General features: G+C 45.4%; 1 protein-coding gene across 3 annotated transcripts in view; it reads right to left on the minus strand.

Annotated features, from left to right (window-relative positions):
* Positions 1–667: 667 nt before the first annotated feature.
* Positions 668–17153, minus strand: part of Parp11 (poly(ADP-ribose) polymerase family member 11) — a 37233-nt gene continuing 20747 nt past the window's right edge. For all 3 annotated transcript variants that reach the window (XM_032905611.1, XM_032905610.1, XM_032905613.1), the window contains 5 exons: positions 15099–15174; positions 11600–11672; positions 11385–11515; positions 2075–2226; positions 668–1144 (listed from right to left, as the gene is read on the minus strand). In XM_032905611.1, the coding sequence (XP_032761502.1) occupies positions 828–1144; positions 2075–2226; positions 11385–11515; positions 11600–11672; positions 15099–15172 (747 nt within the window). In that variant the 5' untranslated portion in view covers positions 15173–15174 and the 3' untranslated portion in view covers positions 668–827. The remainder of the gene's footprint in view (positions 1145–2074; positions 2227–11384; positions 11516–11599; positions 11673–15098; positions 15175–17153) is intronic.

Genomic DNA, 17153 nt, shown 5'->3' on the forward strand with positions numbered 1-17153 from the left:
TCATGTTCTCTGCAATCGTTCAAAACAGAAAGATACCACCCACCGACACGTGTGGATCTTAGGAATCACCGGGGAACAGCTATGTGTCTCTCAGGGGCTGTGGCAGGACCGATAAAACCTCTTAGAAGTGATCACTGCAGGGCTTGGACATGAAGAAATAAACAGACTGCTGGAGGGCTGCACGGGAGCTACTGACCGTCCGTGGCAGTGGTCAGCTCAACTGTGGGAGGTGTGTGAGAAGGGTGTGCGCTGCTCTGGGGTTCCAGACCGCCTTCCTATAGCAGTGGGAAGCAGGCTCTGCTGGTCTCTCTTCTGCTAGCTTGTCTCCTAGCACAGCAGAGCGTGTCTTTTGTCTCTTACTTCGCTGAGCACCAGGGGCTGTTTCGGGGTTTTAAATGCCCCCTCAGAAGGGCCAACAAAGTCACATGCTCATTGATCGATAGTAATGCCAAAATTCAATTTATAAAGGGCCAGTTGTCCTAATAGGGTACAAAAACTCAAATCATTTGACCGGGTCACATGTGTGTGTGTACTTTGAAGACTGCCTGGCCATGGTAATGAGACTCATCCTGCTCGGCTCTGAGAAGTACCTCTCTCTCCTGGATGTTAAGGTGGCAACAGCATCGGTCTTTGACAAAACCGGAACAGACAGAAACAGAACAACATATAACCAACCTGACAGCCAGTACTTCTTTATATACTTAGGCCGCATTCTTTTCTGTATCTGTTTCAAAAGTATCCAATATTTCTATTAGCGGCTAGACAGGGGGTCAAGTCCTCCTGCGGTGAGAGAGCAAAGCTTTGACCACTAAGCCTGGGAGGCAGGGTCAGTGGAAGTCTATTAGGTACTCAGGGTAGATCTGGTTGGCATCAAAAACCACAAAGATCTTGGGGTTCCAGGTGTCATCCACACAGCTGTCATACAAATTCACATAGCTCCCGTCTTTGGAAGGAGGCCTCATGTATTTCGAGTCTCCATTTATGTAATCACCAATTAGCACTCGAGCAAGAAACATGGATTTATAGGTTCTGAACAGATGTCGCTGCTGCAAGCTGACCCCATGAATCTGGAATGTGTTCCCGTGCTTGATGTCATCTTTGCAGAAACGACTGGAGTACGCCGCATCTCTAGCGAAATAGGTTCCTTCAACAGAAAGGGCCAAGGTTACTCGGGAGAAAACATGACACTCAGGAGACAACATTCTGACTGTCAGGGGAACAGCATTCTGACAGGCATGAGTCACATCACAGGGGCAGGTGTGGGACCTCCTCCTCTGCAAACTGAAGAAGAGGACATAATCTCCCCTCCCCCATCCTGTGGAGGCAACTGTGGTATATCAGGCCTCACCAGTGCCCTCCTGTGCCCCTGAGAAACCGGGTGCCAAACTTGCATTTCCAAAAAGAGTGCTTACATGAAAATCTAGTAAATAAAACACAAAACCATTCCCTGGTGAGAGGTGTGGCAGGTCAGAATTTCACCTGGAGGCCCTCCTCCTGAGCTGTGTCCTTCCTCAGCCCCTCCCTACAGCCCTCACCCAGCATCCAGCCAAGCTCTGTACCATATTGCTCTACCCGAGGAGCTCAAACCCAAGAAGCTGCTGGCTATGACATGGTGCTTCCCCCACTTCCCCCTTTAGTGCACACTGGGATCTTGCCTATCCCTCTTACCCATCATTTTCTAACAAGCAACCAACCAACCAAGATACCAAAGCTCCTGGTAGCTATGCTAGAGAGTAATGTGTTTCTGTCACTCTAGGCACTTGCTGTAGAGCAGCTCAGTGTGTAGGCTCATCCATGGGGAGGGCTGACTCAGCACTACAGATGCCGTAAGGCTTCTCTGGCACACGCCATCCCTCCTGGGTGACCAAAAACTATTGAATATGGCAGATGTACACGCCTCGCTTCCACCCTGTGTGCTTTTCTGTGGCTCAGAAGCACTGAGGTTTGTTTAGAATGCTTAGTCTGGTAACTTCTAGCTTCATTACTGCCAACTCTGAATCATAGAGCAACCAACTTTCTCCAGAGGGGGAACTCTCCCCTCTGACTGAGCCTGGACAGAGACTCGCATTATTACCTTTTCCAAAGACAGCACCGTGCACACCATTGATTCTCCAGTCAAAGTTGTGAATGCAAATTGCTTCCACAAATTCACTGCTGGTGCCGTGAAACAGCATTTGCTCATTGATCTGGGGGACACCTCTCTTTTTCTTGAGCTGAGCCTTTTTCCTAAAATCATAAAACATCCAGATACAAAAGCACAGAAAAATATACCGGTGAGCAGTAATTATTAAGTTAAAATGTTAAAGGCAAAGTTCAATAGAAAGGATGAGACAAAAATAGAACTCATCTGAGTGGACAGAGCAGAGAAACTATTTCAAATGCTCTTGGATACATAAAAGCCATCTCATCTGAGATGACAGCTATCAGCTAGGTATGGTACTTAATGTCTGCAATCCCATGGTACAAGACACAGAGACAGGAGGATCAAGAATTCAAGGCTATCCTCAGCTTTTTTTAAAAAATTATTTTGAAGTTAGTTTAGGTTGCATGAGTTTCAAAAAATGTATAGTTACATTGTGATTAAAGGCTGAAAATTATGTTAAAAGAGTGGGCATGCGGCTCAGTGGTAGAACGACTCTGGCATGTTGGGAAGAGCCTGGGTCCATTCCTCGGCACTGTGGGACGAAGATGACAAGAGGGAAGGGGAAGGAGGGGAAGGGAAGGGGAGGGAAAGGAAGGGGGAGGGAGGAGGAGGGAGAGGGAGGGAGGGGGAGGGAAGGAAGGGAGGAATCAATGGCCTAGAGCGGCTAGGCATTATAGATGTCTGAAAATGAGGCTATAAGGCTATAATAACCCCAAGTTCTTAGGTCTTAGATGAAGAAATCTTTCTCAGAGTTGGAACTGCGTCTTAATCTTTTTATCCCCAAAGTCTGATCAGCTGACTTTGATCAGCTGGATTTTGAACCTTCCAGAACATCAAACTAGAGTTCAGCATTCTCAGCGAGCACATCTCCAGTGCAGAGACGGGAGGGCTGGGCATAGTGATGCTGGAAAAGATAAAACCAAAAGCCTAAAAATCTTTCACAGAAGAACGGATACTCATCTATTTACATAGAAAACTCAGAAGTAGGAGCCACGGATGGTGGGAGTTGTTCCGGTACTTGGAAGACAGAAGCATGAAAATCTTCGTGAGTTTGAGGCCAGCCTGGTCTACACAGTGCATTCCAGGACGGCCATAGCTACATAGGGAGGCCTGGACTCACAAAAACAAAAGTTAAAATAAACTATGTCCATGTGCACTGTAAATACAAAATAAGCCCAAATAGAATGTGAGGGAAAAAAATCAATGTATTTCACAACGTACTACAGTGTATTAATTATACAGATCTACATGCCCACCCAGGAACTAAAAGTATAAATCTACAGGCAAGAAAGCATCTCTTTTTGAGAGGAGACAAGAACGGGATGGGATGGAATAAACCCGTTGTTGACCCTCGGGAGATGCGAGATCAAGGTGATGAGTCAAGGGCAGAAATGTCAAATCTGATGATGGCCACGCAGGGGTTTGCAAGCTATTTGTGGCACAAGGGGGTTTGAAATACTTCACCAGGAAGATATTTAAAATTATTTCTGCCAGCTCACCGGAGCTGTGCCTGAGCCTTTCCTTAAAAACTTACTGCACAGAGATGCGGCGGCACACTCGGAGTATACCAGTGGGCAGGGTTCGATAGAGGGCTAGGGCACAGAGTACTTCTGTAACTAACCACTGGATGGAGAGGCCGAGGCTTCAATCCATTCTAGAGCCGAGGACTTGGGGCCAGATTGCCCTGTCATCAGCTGTAACTCCAACAAAGTACATTCATCCCAACACTGCACTAGAACCTGCCTCTCTGTGTACTGATCGGCCTGGGATGTTGTTCTAAACCCAGAGCAGCTCTTTTCTTTCATAAATGACTTCATAGATAGCCACCCCAAAACTGTGAACAATCCCCCAGCTTTGTTCTCTGGAAAAGACACATTATTCCCCTAGCTGTTCCTCACACTTTAGCAAAGCTTCCAGACCCTTCTCCACAGCAAAACTTAAACCGAATTTGCTGGCTACCTCAGCTTACTAGCATTGGTAGGGACCAACCAGCCCAGGTATCGTCAAACACTGGTGGGACCAGAACCAGTGAACTGAGCTAATAGTGCCATGAAATGGCCACCATGCTGTATGTGGCCAAATAAAATTCTCGAGATTTTTCAAATCAGACCTCTCCCATGTAATCATCTGAACAACTGAAAGATAAACCTAATTCTTTAGGCTTGTTTCAGTTTTAAAAGTAAAATTTAAGTAACAAAATATAATATCCATACTATAAATGGACAAATTTAATCATAACAGGCAACTGAAAGATATGCATTCTAATGGTTTTCAGAAATGAAATGCACACTCTTAAGGCATCATTGAGGAATATGTATCAAAATTCAGTTTACGGGCTTTGATATGGAGCAACCGTCCTTCCAGACCACGGCTCATATTAGAAGGGCACGCAGCCAACAACTCTTTCATTCACACGACGAAAGTGCATTTCTCACTAAGAAATTCTACCCAGTTTCTTTTTCTAGGACTGTGTCTGAGAACTGACTCATTGGTTTTGAGCACTGCACATGCAATTCCCTTTACCAGATAGTGGGAAAGAATGCTTTTAAGAAATTACCTATTCGTTTAGGCTCATTTTCGACTTCCTGGGTCTTCTGGATTTGAGTTGACTCAGAAGTCAAGCTACGAGTTCTGGTTTTGAATCTATCCTGAGCCTGATTAGCAAACCTACATTTTCATCTGTGTACCTGGCATGTTGAAGGGCTCAAGAAGCAAGCAAGTTTGACATCCAGTTCTTTGCAAAGAGCTTCTAAGGGCCTACTACTCTTTCTTTTTGCACCATCACTTGGAAAATATTGCTCCCACCATAAGAAACTTTTGCAGCCACTTTACAGAGGCCCAGTTAAATGATCCAAAGAGCTTTCCCACATATAATATTGGTAAACTTATTAAGTTCAACATTCATTAGTCTATGCCATGGTTGTTGCTTCGTTAAAGCAATCACATGATTAATACATTCACTGCTAAGGTCGGGTTTTATGAGCTGCAATGACTTATGAGCTGTAATGATGTAACGAGATTGCACTCTAAGAATCAAGGTGTCTGGGGCTGGAGAGATGGCTCAGAGGCTAAAAGCTCTTACTACTCTTTGCAGAGGACCTGGGTTCAGGTCCCAGCACCCCATCAGATGGCTCATGATCACTTCTAACTCCAGGTCCAGGAGTTCTGGGGCCCTCTTGCCTCTCAGGGCTTCTCGCACCTGTGGTGTGCATAAATTCATAACACACACACGACAAGGATGCTTACTTGTTATTACTTCCCAAAGTGAATTTTGGACAGGGCGATCAGCCACAAGTCTTCAGCACTGGAGTTTAATGACCCAAAGTGAACCTTGGTTTGGAATGTGGAGTCTGGCACTGACGAAATACTGAGTGGCTACTGGAATGGAGGGATCGCACATACCAGGCAGAACCAGAGTAGACAGGGTGCTTAAAGGTTTGCACCCCTACTAATACACCAGGAAATGTGGGCTCACAGACCATGCTTTTGGTCTTCTAGAAACTTGAATCAAGGTAAACTTGCAAGAAAAGACCTAAGATTACAGTAAATGCTTCCCAACCTTGCCCAGAGGATCAAACATCCACTTCTGAATCTACACAAAGTACTATGGTACCTGTCTTAGTTGGGGTTTTACTGCTGTGAACAGACATCACCGACCAAGGCAACTCTTAGAAGAACAACATTTAATTGGGGCTGGCTTACAGGCTCTCAGTTAATTATTATCAAGGTGGGAGCGTGGCAGCATCCAGGCAGGAGGAACTGAGAGTTCTACATCTTCATCTGAAGGCTGCCAGCAAAATAGTAGCGTCCAGGCAGCTAGGATGAGGGTCTTAAAGCCCACACCCAGTGACACACCTACCCCAACAAGGCCACACCTACCCCAACAAGGCCAAACCTACCCCAACAAGGCCACACCTACCCCAACAAGGCCACACCTACCCCAACAAGGCCACACCTACCCCAACAAGGCCACACCCACTCCAACAAGGCCACACCTTCTATTGGTGTCACTCCTTGGGCCAAGCATATACAAACCATAACAGTACCCAGCTCTCAAAGATGTCTCAATATCCCCTTCCTGTGAGTACCAATGTTCCGAAAAGGCCTAGTGCCTGGCCCACACACTACCTCAGAGCAGCAGTGTCTCCACGCTCTGGACTGAGCATGTTCATCCGAGTTTAGAGTCACTGTCTTCCATTTCAGATGAACACCAGAACCACCATAGAACTCTTTAGAGATACAAACAGCAGGCAGAAACAGGGGTTCTGAGTCTGGGGATCTAGATTGGGTGATGGATCCCTCTACACGTTGAAGAACCCCAAAGCCAAGTCTGACATCTTCTGCTTGATCAAAACCCACATCCTCATCAAGACCGGGGTCCCGGCAACTCTGACGGCTGCAGCCATCTCCCCTTGCTGCCCTTCCAACTGTACCTCTAAGCCACAGGCAACTTCTGCAGGACCCCCCAGACACTCACACGCTCCACATTCACCTGAGGCTTAACCCTCAGAGCAGGAAACCCTGTGGTTCGAAGCTCTTCTGCCCCCCACTTCCTATGGTGGCCACATAAGCTCCTCTTATTTCTTTCCCTTTCTCCATACCTCTAGGATCTCACTCTATGTAGGTGACTTCATTTGCTTCACCACAGAAACCAAAGGCGGCTTTGAGGTCTGCAGGCCAGCCAGGCTCTCTCCTCTCATGTGTCTCCGTCCTTTCCGGCACATGGTCACTGAACCCCATCCCATCATGCTCCTTGAGAGTTCAGTCAACCCACCGCCCTCCGCCTTCATCTTCTCACCTCTCCTGTTTATAGGTTTCTTCCCATTGTTAACCATTATAGAAACGATGATAATAAGAACCAAATCCGCTCTTCTTCCTGCCCACTTTATTTATGTCCTCTCCACCCCCCAGTGCCAAGCTTCCTACAGAAGTTGTCAACTTTTACTTGTCCACATGACACAACACCCAAAATTACTTTCCTTTTCTTCAGGGTTTGCTGCAAACCTGAGGACATGCCCTGTATTCACCTTCCTGGCACTTCGGGATGCAGCCCGGCAGACAACCCCTCTGGTTCCATTAGCTTCTGCTGCTCCCTGTCTCACTATCTACCTCTGCTCATCCTCTCCAGTCTGGTCAGTCAGTCTGTCTCTCTCTGTCTCTGTCTGTCTCTGTCTGTCCGTCTGTCTGTCTGTCTCTCTCTTACACACACACACACACACACACACACACTCACACACACACACACACACACCTTAGATCCCTTGTTGGTAGTACCCTTTATCTTCTAGCCTTCATCACTAGTCTACATCCACATGCAAGCACTGAGTATCTGCTGCTGATCCCTCCCATCTCTACGAAGACCAAGTGTGCCTTCCACTCCTCTAGTTAAGTAAGGTGAAAAAAACCAACATCTAAGAGTGGCCTTGTCAGTCTCCCTCACTCACTCAGTGTGCAAACAGAATAACGCACCAAGCCCTATGATCTTATATCCTGAATACCTCCAAATCATTGCCATTGCTCCAACACTGCGTTCACCGTCTTGGTTGAGAGGCCATCCAAAGTCTCAGTTTAATTACAGAATCATTTCCTAAACTGGTCCCCCTGCTTCAAGCTGTGATTCTAGGGCTCATAGTATTAGCAGAACTGCTATTTGAGGATGGAGAGGTCCTTGTTGTGGAGGCTGACCTGTGTATTATTTCTGGCCTCTATCCGCCATGTACCAATAGCCCCTACACTCTACCATAGGACAATCAAAAATGCCTCCTTGCTATCAAAGGTTCCTGGTAGGAAAAAAAAAATCACTCCCAGCTGACAGCCACTACCTTATGGCTTTTTCTACAATATTACCTGGTGAATTATCATTGTAAACACGAATGAATGAATGAATGAATGAATTTCTCTCTTTCTCTGTCTTCCTATTTCCTTCCCTCCCTCCAGACTTTCCATTGTTTCAGGAAAACACCCAAGAAGAAGAAGAAGAAGCAATAAAACATGACCAGCGTGGCTTATAAACTGCTGTATGGAAGGTCCTGCTAATTGTACTCTGTAGCCTAGATCGTTTTGACTGACAGGCTATAGAGGGAAGATGAACAGCCAGCCAGCGGCACTATTAGCTCCTGCACTCTACTTCTTGGCTAGGTTTTTAATGCCACTCACCCTAATGCTCTTCTATTTTAAAATCTCTGAATTTTTCTGTGACATTTTCATATAAATTTTGGGTCATGATATCCCCATGTCTGAGCTGCTCTCCACTCCCAGCCTAGTGCAAATAACAGCAGCTTTAGGCCATTTTCCCTGGTACCTCCCATGCCACAACACACATCCTCCTTTTATAGGCAAGGGTGAATTGATGCCCTTTGTGTTTCCATGGTAACCTGCTCTCACCCATACATCTCAGGTTGGCAGAGGCCTGATTCTTTGACCTACAGACGTATACACCATCAAATCCCAAGGACCTGCAATACTGCCTATCATAAAGTGGTGGATCAGACTACCTGTGGGGAAAAGGAAGTAAGAAACTAATGTCCAGTATGGAGCAGAGTGGACTCACTCAGGGCCTGGTTATCCAGATGGTGAGTCACAGCCTCCATGTCAAGGAGACCCATGAGGCTATTTTAGTTCTGCAGGGAGAGAGATGTCAGAGTGACAGGCTGCCTTTACCGTAAGCCTCGGTGTTTGCGCTGTCATGGCAGGTGTCTGCTGGTTGATATTATAGAAGATCGCAAAGGGCACAAACCAAGGAAAATGTCCAGTGAGCTCCTAGTATGAATGCTGTAGGACTCGGTACTACATTTACTACATGGCTTTACTGAGAGCTCTGACACATGAAGGAGACCAATGTGAACTCCAGTTCATAGGCTTAAGTAAGAATAGTCAATATGGGCTGGAGAGGTGGCTCGGTGGTTAAGAGCACTCGCTGCTCTTCCAGAGGACCCAGATTAAATTCCCAGGACCCAACTGGCAGCTTATAAGTCTAACTCCAGGATCCCACATCCTTACAGGCATACATGTAGGCAAAACACCAATGTATATAAAAATAAGAACAAATTACTCTTAAAAAGAACATATAGCAGGCGCTGGAGAAATGGCTAAGTAGTTAATGTCACTTGTTGCTCTTGCAGAGGACCTGGTTCAGGACCTAGAAGCCACATTGTAGCTCACAATCACCTGTAACTCTAGTCCCAGGGGACCTGACACCCTTTTTTAACATCCATGGGCACTAGACATGCATGTGGTATACACTATATACATGTAGGAAAAAGTCAATACGTATAAAATAAATAAATCTAATTTTTAAAAAAGAATACATAAGGGTTTCACCAACTCACTTTAGACAAACTATTCATTGAAAGAATAAAATCACAGGGAGCAGAGGCTTCTATCTTCTCCCAAACAAACTGAATAAATCCTTCTAAATTCAGGTAAAAACAGTGACTATAAATAAATAAAAGGTGTTTGGTCAAATACTCAACACTATAAAAAGCACAAGCTGAACGTCCCACTGTTATTATAAATTCTTACAAGAATATCTGGACGAAACTGAGTTGGGACCACAGAAGAATTCCATATACCATTACTGTAATGCTTAGCTCTGATTGTAGAATCACCTGGGGATGGAATCTCATTGAGGATAGTTTAGATTAGGTTGATCTGTGGGCATGTCTTTGATGGATTTTCTTGATTAGGTTAAGGGATGGTCCACTGTGGGTGGCACCATTCCCTAGGCAGGAGGATTTGAACTGGTAAGAGTGGAGAAAGCAAGCTAAGCACTGGCGTGCATGCATTCGTTTTTAACTTGACTATGGGTATAATGTGACTGCTTCAACATTTTTACCTTCCTTACCACTTGACTTTCCTGAAATGATGGACTGTAATCTGGAACTGTGACCAAATAAACATTCTCCCTTAAGCTGTTTTGATCCAGATACCTTACCATAGCAACAGGAAACAAAACTATAACAGTCACCAAAGGAAAGTCAGTTTAATTCTCAAGTACATGCAAATGAAACGGGTGACAGGCTGGGAACTGCTTTGAATAATTTTCAGTAACAAAAAAACCAGTTATGCTGCTATCTTCGTCTGTTTTTGATGAATGTTTATTTGATTGTCTCTCTGAAACAGGGTCTCATTATGTAGTTGTGTGATCTGGCCCCAAACTTGCTCTGTTGCCCTTGAACTCACAATTCTCCTGTCTCAGTTTTCTGTGTACTGGGCTAGCCCGGTATGCTTCCTTACCTGGCTTGTGGGGCAAACCTTAACAAATACTGAACAAGATCACAAGGACAATGGTGCTTATGATGGTAGACTCCTAATTCTGTGTTCATTTGAAATTTTTTTTGAATAAATCCTTAAAAGCTTATAATAAAAATACCAGAAATCAAATCACATCTACAAATGTTTATTTAAAATATTTCAGAGAACCACTTATTTTAAGTAATATTTATTACAAAAGTACAATACAACAGGTTAGTTTGGGCAACAAATTAAATTTAATGTAATGAGCTTTATTTTTAGATTAGAGGCACATTGAGGGTTCTAACAGTCATTTCTAACTTAGATTTGGTAATGAATAGAGATTTTAAAATCCACAGCATAAATTCTGAATGAAGCAAGGAATCTGAAAGTAAATTACAAAGTGTTCTTTCAAACAAAACAAGCAAAAAGCTACCGGAAGGATAGTGTAAGTGTTTGGGTTTTGTTTGTTTTTTAAAGTCAGCATTTCTAACTTAAGTCAGAGATTTCTAATTCAATCTAAGGACTGAAGCAAGCAAAGCCACGGGAAAGCTCCACTTCAACCAAGATGCAACGTTGGGCCCAGCAGAGAACAAGCCTCTCCCACTGCGCTTCCCCACATCCCCAGGATGGAGGAGGGCTGAGGGGCCAGCGAGGGGCTACAGAGATGGCTCAGTGGTTAAGAGCACTTAGTGCTCTTGCAGGACCCACATGGTGGTTCACAACTGCCTGTAACTCCAGAACTAGGACACAGACCTCCTCTTCAGACACACATGGGGGCAAAACAGTCATACACATAAAATAAGATAACAAATGTAAAATAAAATTACGGTATGGCAAGAGAAGAGCAGCTTTCAAACAAAGCAAGCGAAAGGCTACAGGAAGAAGAGTCTCTTTGTTTTCTGCTTGCTTTTTAAGTCAGTACTGCGAACCTGTGTGTGTGGCCATCCCTACAACTTAGAAGAGTGAGAGGAGACACAGAGAAGGGAGGGACAAGAAACTGGCTTACCTGCAAAAGAACTCCCATAAGTCTAAGTTTTGAATCCTTTGAATCCTTTTAATTCGGTTCCGATCCATTGTTTTCCCAAAAAGACTGGCAACTTCATTATACTCGTGTGTTTGGTTCTGCAGGGAAACCAGCTGGGAGAGGAAGATCACACAGGTTAGCAGGGAACTGTCCACCGATGGCCCAGGACTGTCTGCCCTACAGCCCACCTGCTCTACCTGGTAGGGAACGTCAGGATTCACGTTCTCCCAGTGTGTTGGCATGGGGATGGCCTCATTTTCACAGATGTAACTTCAAACAGCAAAAGACAGAGCAGAGCGTCAGAAGCAGGTTATAATCATGTCGGGGATTTAGCCTTTCCTCCACAGCTGAGTTTTCTGTTTACAAGGCATTATGACAAATGTGATTAAGTTTAACCCTTGACTTCACTTAGAAATATTTACTGAATGACTACGTTTCCTAATTTTTACATGTCGAGTTACAAAGTATGGTGGGTATATACAAATCTACACAGCTTTTACATTTCACAAACAGGAAATTCAATTTATTTTGTTGAAATTTCTATAAAACGTGAAGACTATTTTAGCCAAAGAAAAGGGATTTCTAAGAAAACTTAGGCTGATTAAAAAAAAACCCAAAAGTGTTTCTTCATATTCCTACTGAATGAAACTGAGAACTCCAGCAGCCATTGCTGTCCTCCAGGATGGGTCAGTTTCCCCTTCCTCTGCCCCACAAGGCCTGACCCAGCCCTCTCTATTCTGCCGACTGTTTCTGCACACAGTGCATCCTGACTTGCTCAGTGCAGATGCCCAGCAGCAAATCTTAAAACCTATCAGATACAGTCCTGCCACAGGACACAGAGAGAGGACGGTGAGAGGTTCAGGAGCTAACGGTCAACAGGCACACCAACCTTCCTTGGAAATCAAGTTAGTGGAAGACATTTATAAACTTCAAACCTATCTTTAGCCCCTTTTTGTCAAATTTCATAAAACTTTTAGAAAAAAACCCTAATACCATATATAATTTTTTAAGATTTTATTTGTATGTATGTATATCTGTGTACAAGTGTGCTACACATGTGCAGGTGGCTGCAGCAGGCAGAGGAGGGCATCCAAGCCCCTGGAGCTGCAGTCACAATCAGTTGTGAGGTATGTGTGTGGGTGCTGGGAACCATTCAAGAATGTTCCACGAGTGCCAAGAAGGGCAGAGTGGGACCCTCTCTCTGGCTGCAGCCAATGTTCTGTCAGCTGTTACACTTCACTCCATCTCCACACACTCACTGTGTTCCACTTTTGTTTGTTTAACACAGGGTTTCTCTGTGTATCTCTGGCTGTCCTAGAACTTGCTCTGTAGACCAGGCTGGCTTCAAACTCAGAGATCCACCTGCATCTGCCTCCCAAGTGCTGGGACTAAAGGCGTGCACCACCACCAGGTAAATCATTGTTTATAGACCCAGATGTCCTTTCAGAGCTTCCTCGGGTTCAGAATTTTTATCCAGCACAAAACACCCATTTGTGTTCATTTAATCAATTCTTATCAAGCCCGATATCAGTATGGACCCAGTCTCCTTGTTCTCGGGGCTATGGGAAGTGTAGCACATGGCCATATCTAGTCAACACTCAAGGCCTGCTCTGCACACACACAATTCCACCCATCTGTGCACGGCCAGGGGAAGCATAAAGGAAAACATGCACCCCAGGCCCAGGGAAGGGGAGCTGAAGTGCGTCTGTGTGGAGTATCTTCCTTAGGCCTCCTTTAGTCACTAGGGGCTTGGTATGTCATCTAGAGATTGCCCAGTGGGGCTCTGCACTGGTGCAGGAAAAAGTGGGCAGTTCCTGAGGGTTTGGGGTCCAAATAACAGGAGAGCTGAGTGACAGAACCATGATTTATTTAACTGCATGCTTCTGGTGACACTTAGCTCCAACTTCTGCTACTCTGTTCTGAATGCAGCAAAGAACAAATCTACCCGCTGTCTCTCATGTGCCCAGGAAGGACGTCTCTGAAGTGGGACTCAGAACCAAAGGATGCCTTTATTGACAGCTATGATGGATGGATGCCCAGTGGAGTCTTGGGATGTTGTACTCATTAACCTGGCCAGGAATGTGGAGGGTACCTATCGTCCAGTAACCTCTCCAGAAAAACACCTTAGCCCACTTTTGCATTTCTGTCAGTCTGCTAACAAAGGAGTCTGGCATAAACTCATATTTTTCTTCATTATGAGTGTGACAGTAGGAACATTCCAATTTTCTTAAGGGAGTTCTAGAAGAACTTCAAATACTACAGGAGTTATTATTTAAATTAATTTCAACACTGAGTTGTTTTTCGAAAGCACTCCCATCCCTGCCCCCCGCCCCCCCTCCCGTGTCCAATGTGTCTTTCAGCTATCGGGAACGGTTTAAATAACCTGTGTGAATCCATGGCCTTCACAGGGCACACTCATGTCAGGCCTGCAGTGAGTGCCCAGCGCCATCCTCAGCCGAGCTTTCTGCATCAGCACCTCCTGCTCATCACCCCCTGGGCTTCTCTAGTTAACTCATCCCTTGTCATTCCTGCCTCCACTGCTGTCCTCAGCACTGGTCACACGCCCCCAAACATCTGCCCACCCCACCCCTGTCCGTTGGTCCTTCCTTCCTGTCTTTGTTGTGCAGTTTGTATCGTCCTGGACAGAAGAAACTGTTTGGCTCAGCGTGTACCTCTCCTCCCCATGGAAGGGACACCAGGTTTAACAACATTACCTACTGCTACCTCCCATTACTGTGGCTCACCCCCAGACTCCACACCTTAGAGGATGAGGGACTGCTGCATTCTGTTCCTGGCACTGAGGAATGCAGACCTGGTGCAGCAGGTAAGAACATATTCTCTGTGTCCCACAGATGCAGGAAAACCATCATTATCTCTTAAATTATGATAAAGGAAAAGTATTTATTTATTTTCTAGCTCCCTCAACCCCTTCCTTTGCTCTACTTTTCCAAGAAATCCCTGGAAGGAGCGCAAGAGGACTCCTTACAGTTTCCACACTCCCATGCTTCTGAGCTGCCTCTTAAGTTCTCTGAACAGAAAAAAAAAATCAATATTTGCTTGAGGGATCGTTCTAGAAAAAAAGGAGATATACTCTTAACTTTTTTTCTTGTTTTTCATTCCCATGTGCAACAAATAAAATATTTATTGCCTCTGGCTCTTCGCAATTCTTTCTTCAGTCTATATATGGCAAAGGGAACCAAAGGAAATCATGCACCCCAGCAACAGGGAAGGCGCTGCACTGCGGCCCACGGTGGACCAAAGGCCTTTGGTCACTGTGGACTGGTGTCATATCCAAGATATACGGATGTACAAGTAGATGTCTAAGGCGGACGTGCATCAGTGCAGGGGTAGACCAAGTGGGCAGTTCCCTAAGATTTATGGTCAAATATCTGGAAAAGTCTCTGAGCATATGTCCAGTTTAAATTCAAACATAAGCTCAACAGGCTACTTTAAGCAAAAACCACACAGCATCTTGTAATTCCCGCGCACACTAGCCTACGGACGGAAGAAAATTACACATGACAAGCAAGAATGAAAGGCGACAGCGGCAGAAGGTAAGTCTGTCAGCGGAGGTGAGGATTAATACTGCAAGGGTCACTCCATGACATGAATGTCAGTCTACCCGGTGTTCTGCCAAAGAGTAAAAAAGAGCAGGGAAAGGGAAGCCCCGCCCTTCATCCTACCCCTTTACAATACCTGAAGGCACTGATGGAGAAGGGAGCCCTTTTTATTAGGCGCTGTTTTCCAGTGACAAGATTCATCTGCTTCATTTCTGAAGACAAAGACAGACATATCAGATTAGCCGCAGAAGCATATGGTGCTCTGAAGTGTCGTGCAGATTAGTAGCCACAATACATGAAGGTTACATAGCTTTGGGGAGAGCTGACGGCTGGTATGTGACCCCTTTATCATGTGGAAAAGGCGCCAGGCAGGGCCCTCCTTCAGTGCTTGATCTAAGGCCCACACCTAGATGCTCATCTCACAGGCTGCTCCACATGCGAGGTGTACCTCTGTTAGAATGACACCAAAATACAAGAATCCTAAAGGCAGGGAAGTTAAGAGTATAGAACAAAATCATATATATACATGGAGAAGTGTACTCTGGTTTCCCTAAGAATTTGAAAATTAGAAAGAGGTTGTTTCCATATAACATCTGCACCATGCATATAATTTCAAAACTGTGTATGTTTTTTTCCTTACTCCTCTTTAAACTGAAGACCTAAACCAAAGGCGGGGGTAGGGGCGGGGACCTGGCCACAGATCCCAGTAGCAGAAGACCACTATCTAGTCAGCGTCTTCTGTCTACACCTCAGCCATGGCAGCATTTACTAGGTCCTGTTTATCATCTCCCAGCCAAGCTGTAATCGTAGCATGATCCTAGCCAGATTACGCACTTGATGCCAGTGCACTTGTCAAATGCTGGTGTTAAGCGTGCTCTACCGCTCCTGTACTCTCCTAGATTCAGCACACCCAGAGCACTGTTACCGTTCGGGGAAAGCAAGACCATTTCAGTACATGACACAAAACCTGTGCTGTCACCATCACAGCTGTCTCCATTTGAATTTACTTTCCAGAACTTTCAAATAGAGAAGCTGGTCAGTGGCAGGGTGACTGGGGTTGAGAACCCGAAAACATGTGGAAAACTGCCACACACCACTACCACTGTCATACTTTCGCAAGGATTTTTGTTTGTTTGTTTGTTTTTGATATGGGGTCTCCTGTAGGCAAAGATGGCCTAGAACTCATGTTGTAGCTAAGCCTACAACATGACCCTCCTGCCTCTATGTCCTGAGTGCTGGGATTACAGGCATGTACGAGCAAGCCTGGTTTATGCTGGGCTCGAGTTTCATGCACACTAGGCCAGTACTCTACCAACTAAAGTGCATTCCGGGCATCTAGGAAACCGTTCTGGATAAACTCCATTTCCTGGAGGGAATCTTCCAGGGCGTATAGTTCACTGGTGAGTATTCTTAGACGCAGTGGCCTGCTGAATATCTACCACACACTTTAACAAACGTATCCCCTTTCTGAAGCCTGAAGTCTGTGAACATCACACTGCGTCTGTTTTGCCTCCGAAACTGTGCTTGCATCCACACTAGTACAGAACTCTGGTAACATCTGCCCAACACCTTCTGCCTCGCCTAGAACAGAAACACCAATGGCAGCATCCCCCATGGGCAGCCTGTTTGCCTAATGCTAGGTTTTAAAGTCAGGACTGGTTGAAAGTCAAAACAGAATGGTTTACATTCTTTTTTAATTTAATTTATCACCTATTCTTTGATTTTGTCTTGATAATCAGCTTGTGCAAGGAAAGCACGTTTGTAGGCTGGTGTTTCTTAGCTATGTGTGTACACTGTGTCTACACTGTCCATGCCAAACCCTTTACCACTTCTGGGAAAGCATTTCAGGCCTTATGCTCCGTCCTCAGCACAGCAGTACCATGGTTGGACAGTCACAGCTCAGCTACTGGAAAAGAATAGCTGGAGGGCCAAGGTGTGGCGCTACTAGATGCACAGTTATTAAGAAGCTGCCCCACTCACCTCCTTCACATCAAAGCCATACACAGTGTGAAGGCGGCCTGGGACTTACGGACTGAATTCAACAGTGCTTTTGTGAGACACCTGATAAGGTGACCCCAGACAGTGGTGAGATACAGAGCAGCGTGCATCCGAACTGAGGCCGATCTACACATCAGCTAGGCTCATCTAGGAAAGAACCAGTGAATGAGGAACCACCACGAGCAGCAGCCAC

The sequence above is a fragment of the Rattus rattus genome, chromosome 6 (genome assembly GCF_011064425.1).
Source record: "Rattus rattus isolate New Zealand chromosome 6, Rrattus_CSIRO_v1, whole genome shotgun sequence".
In the NCBI taxonomy this organism is placed as follows: domain Eukaryota; kingdom Metazoa; phylum Chordata; class Mammalia; order Rodentia; family Muridae; genus Rattus; species Rattus rattus.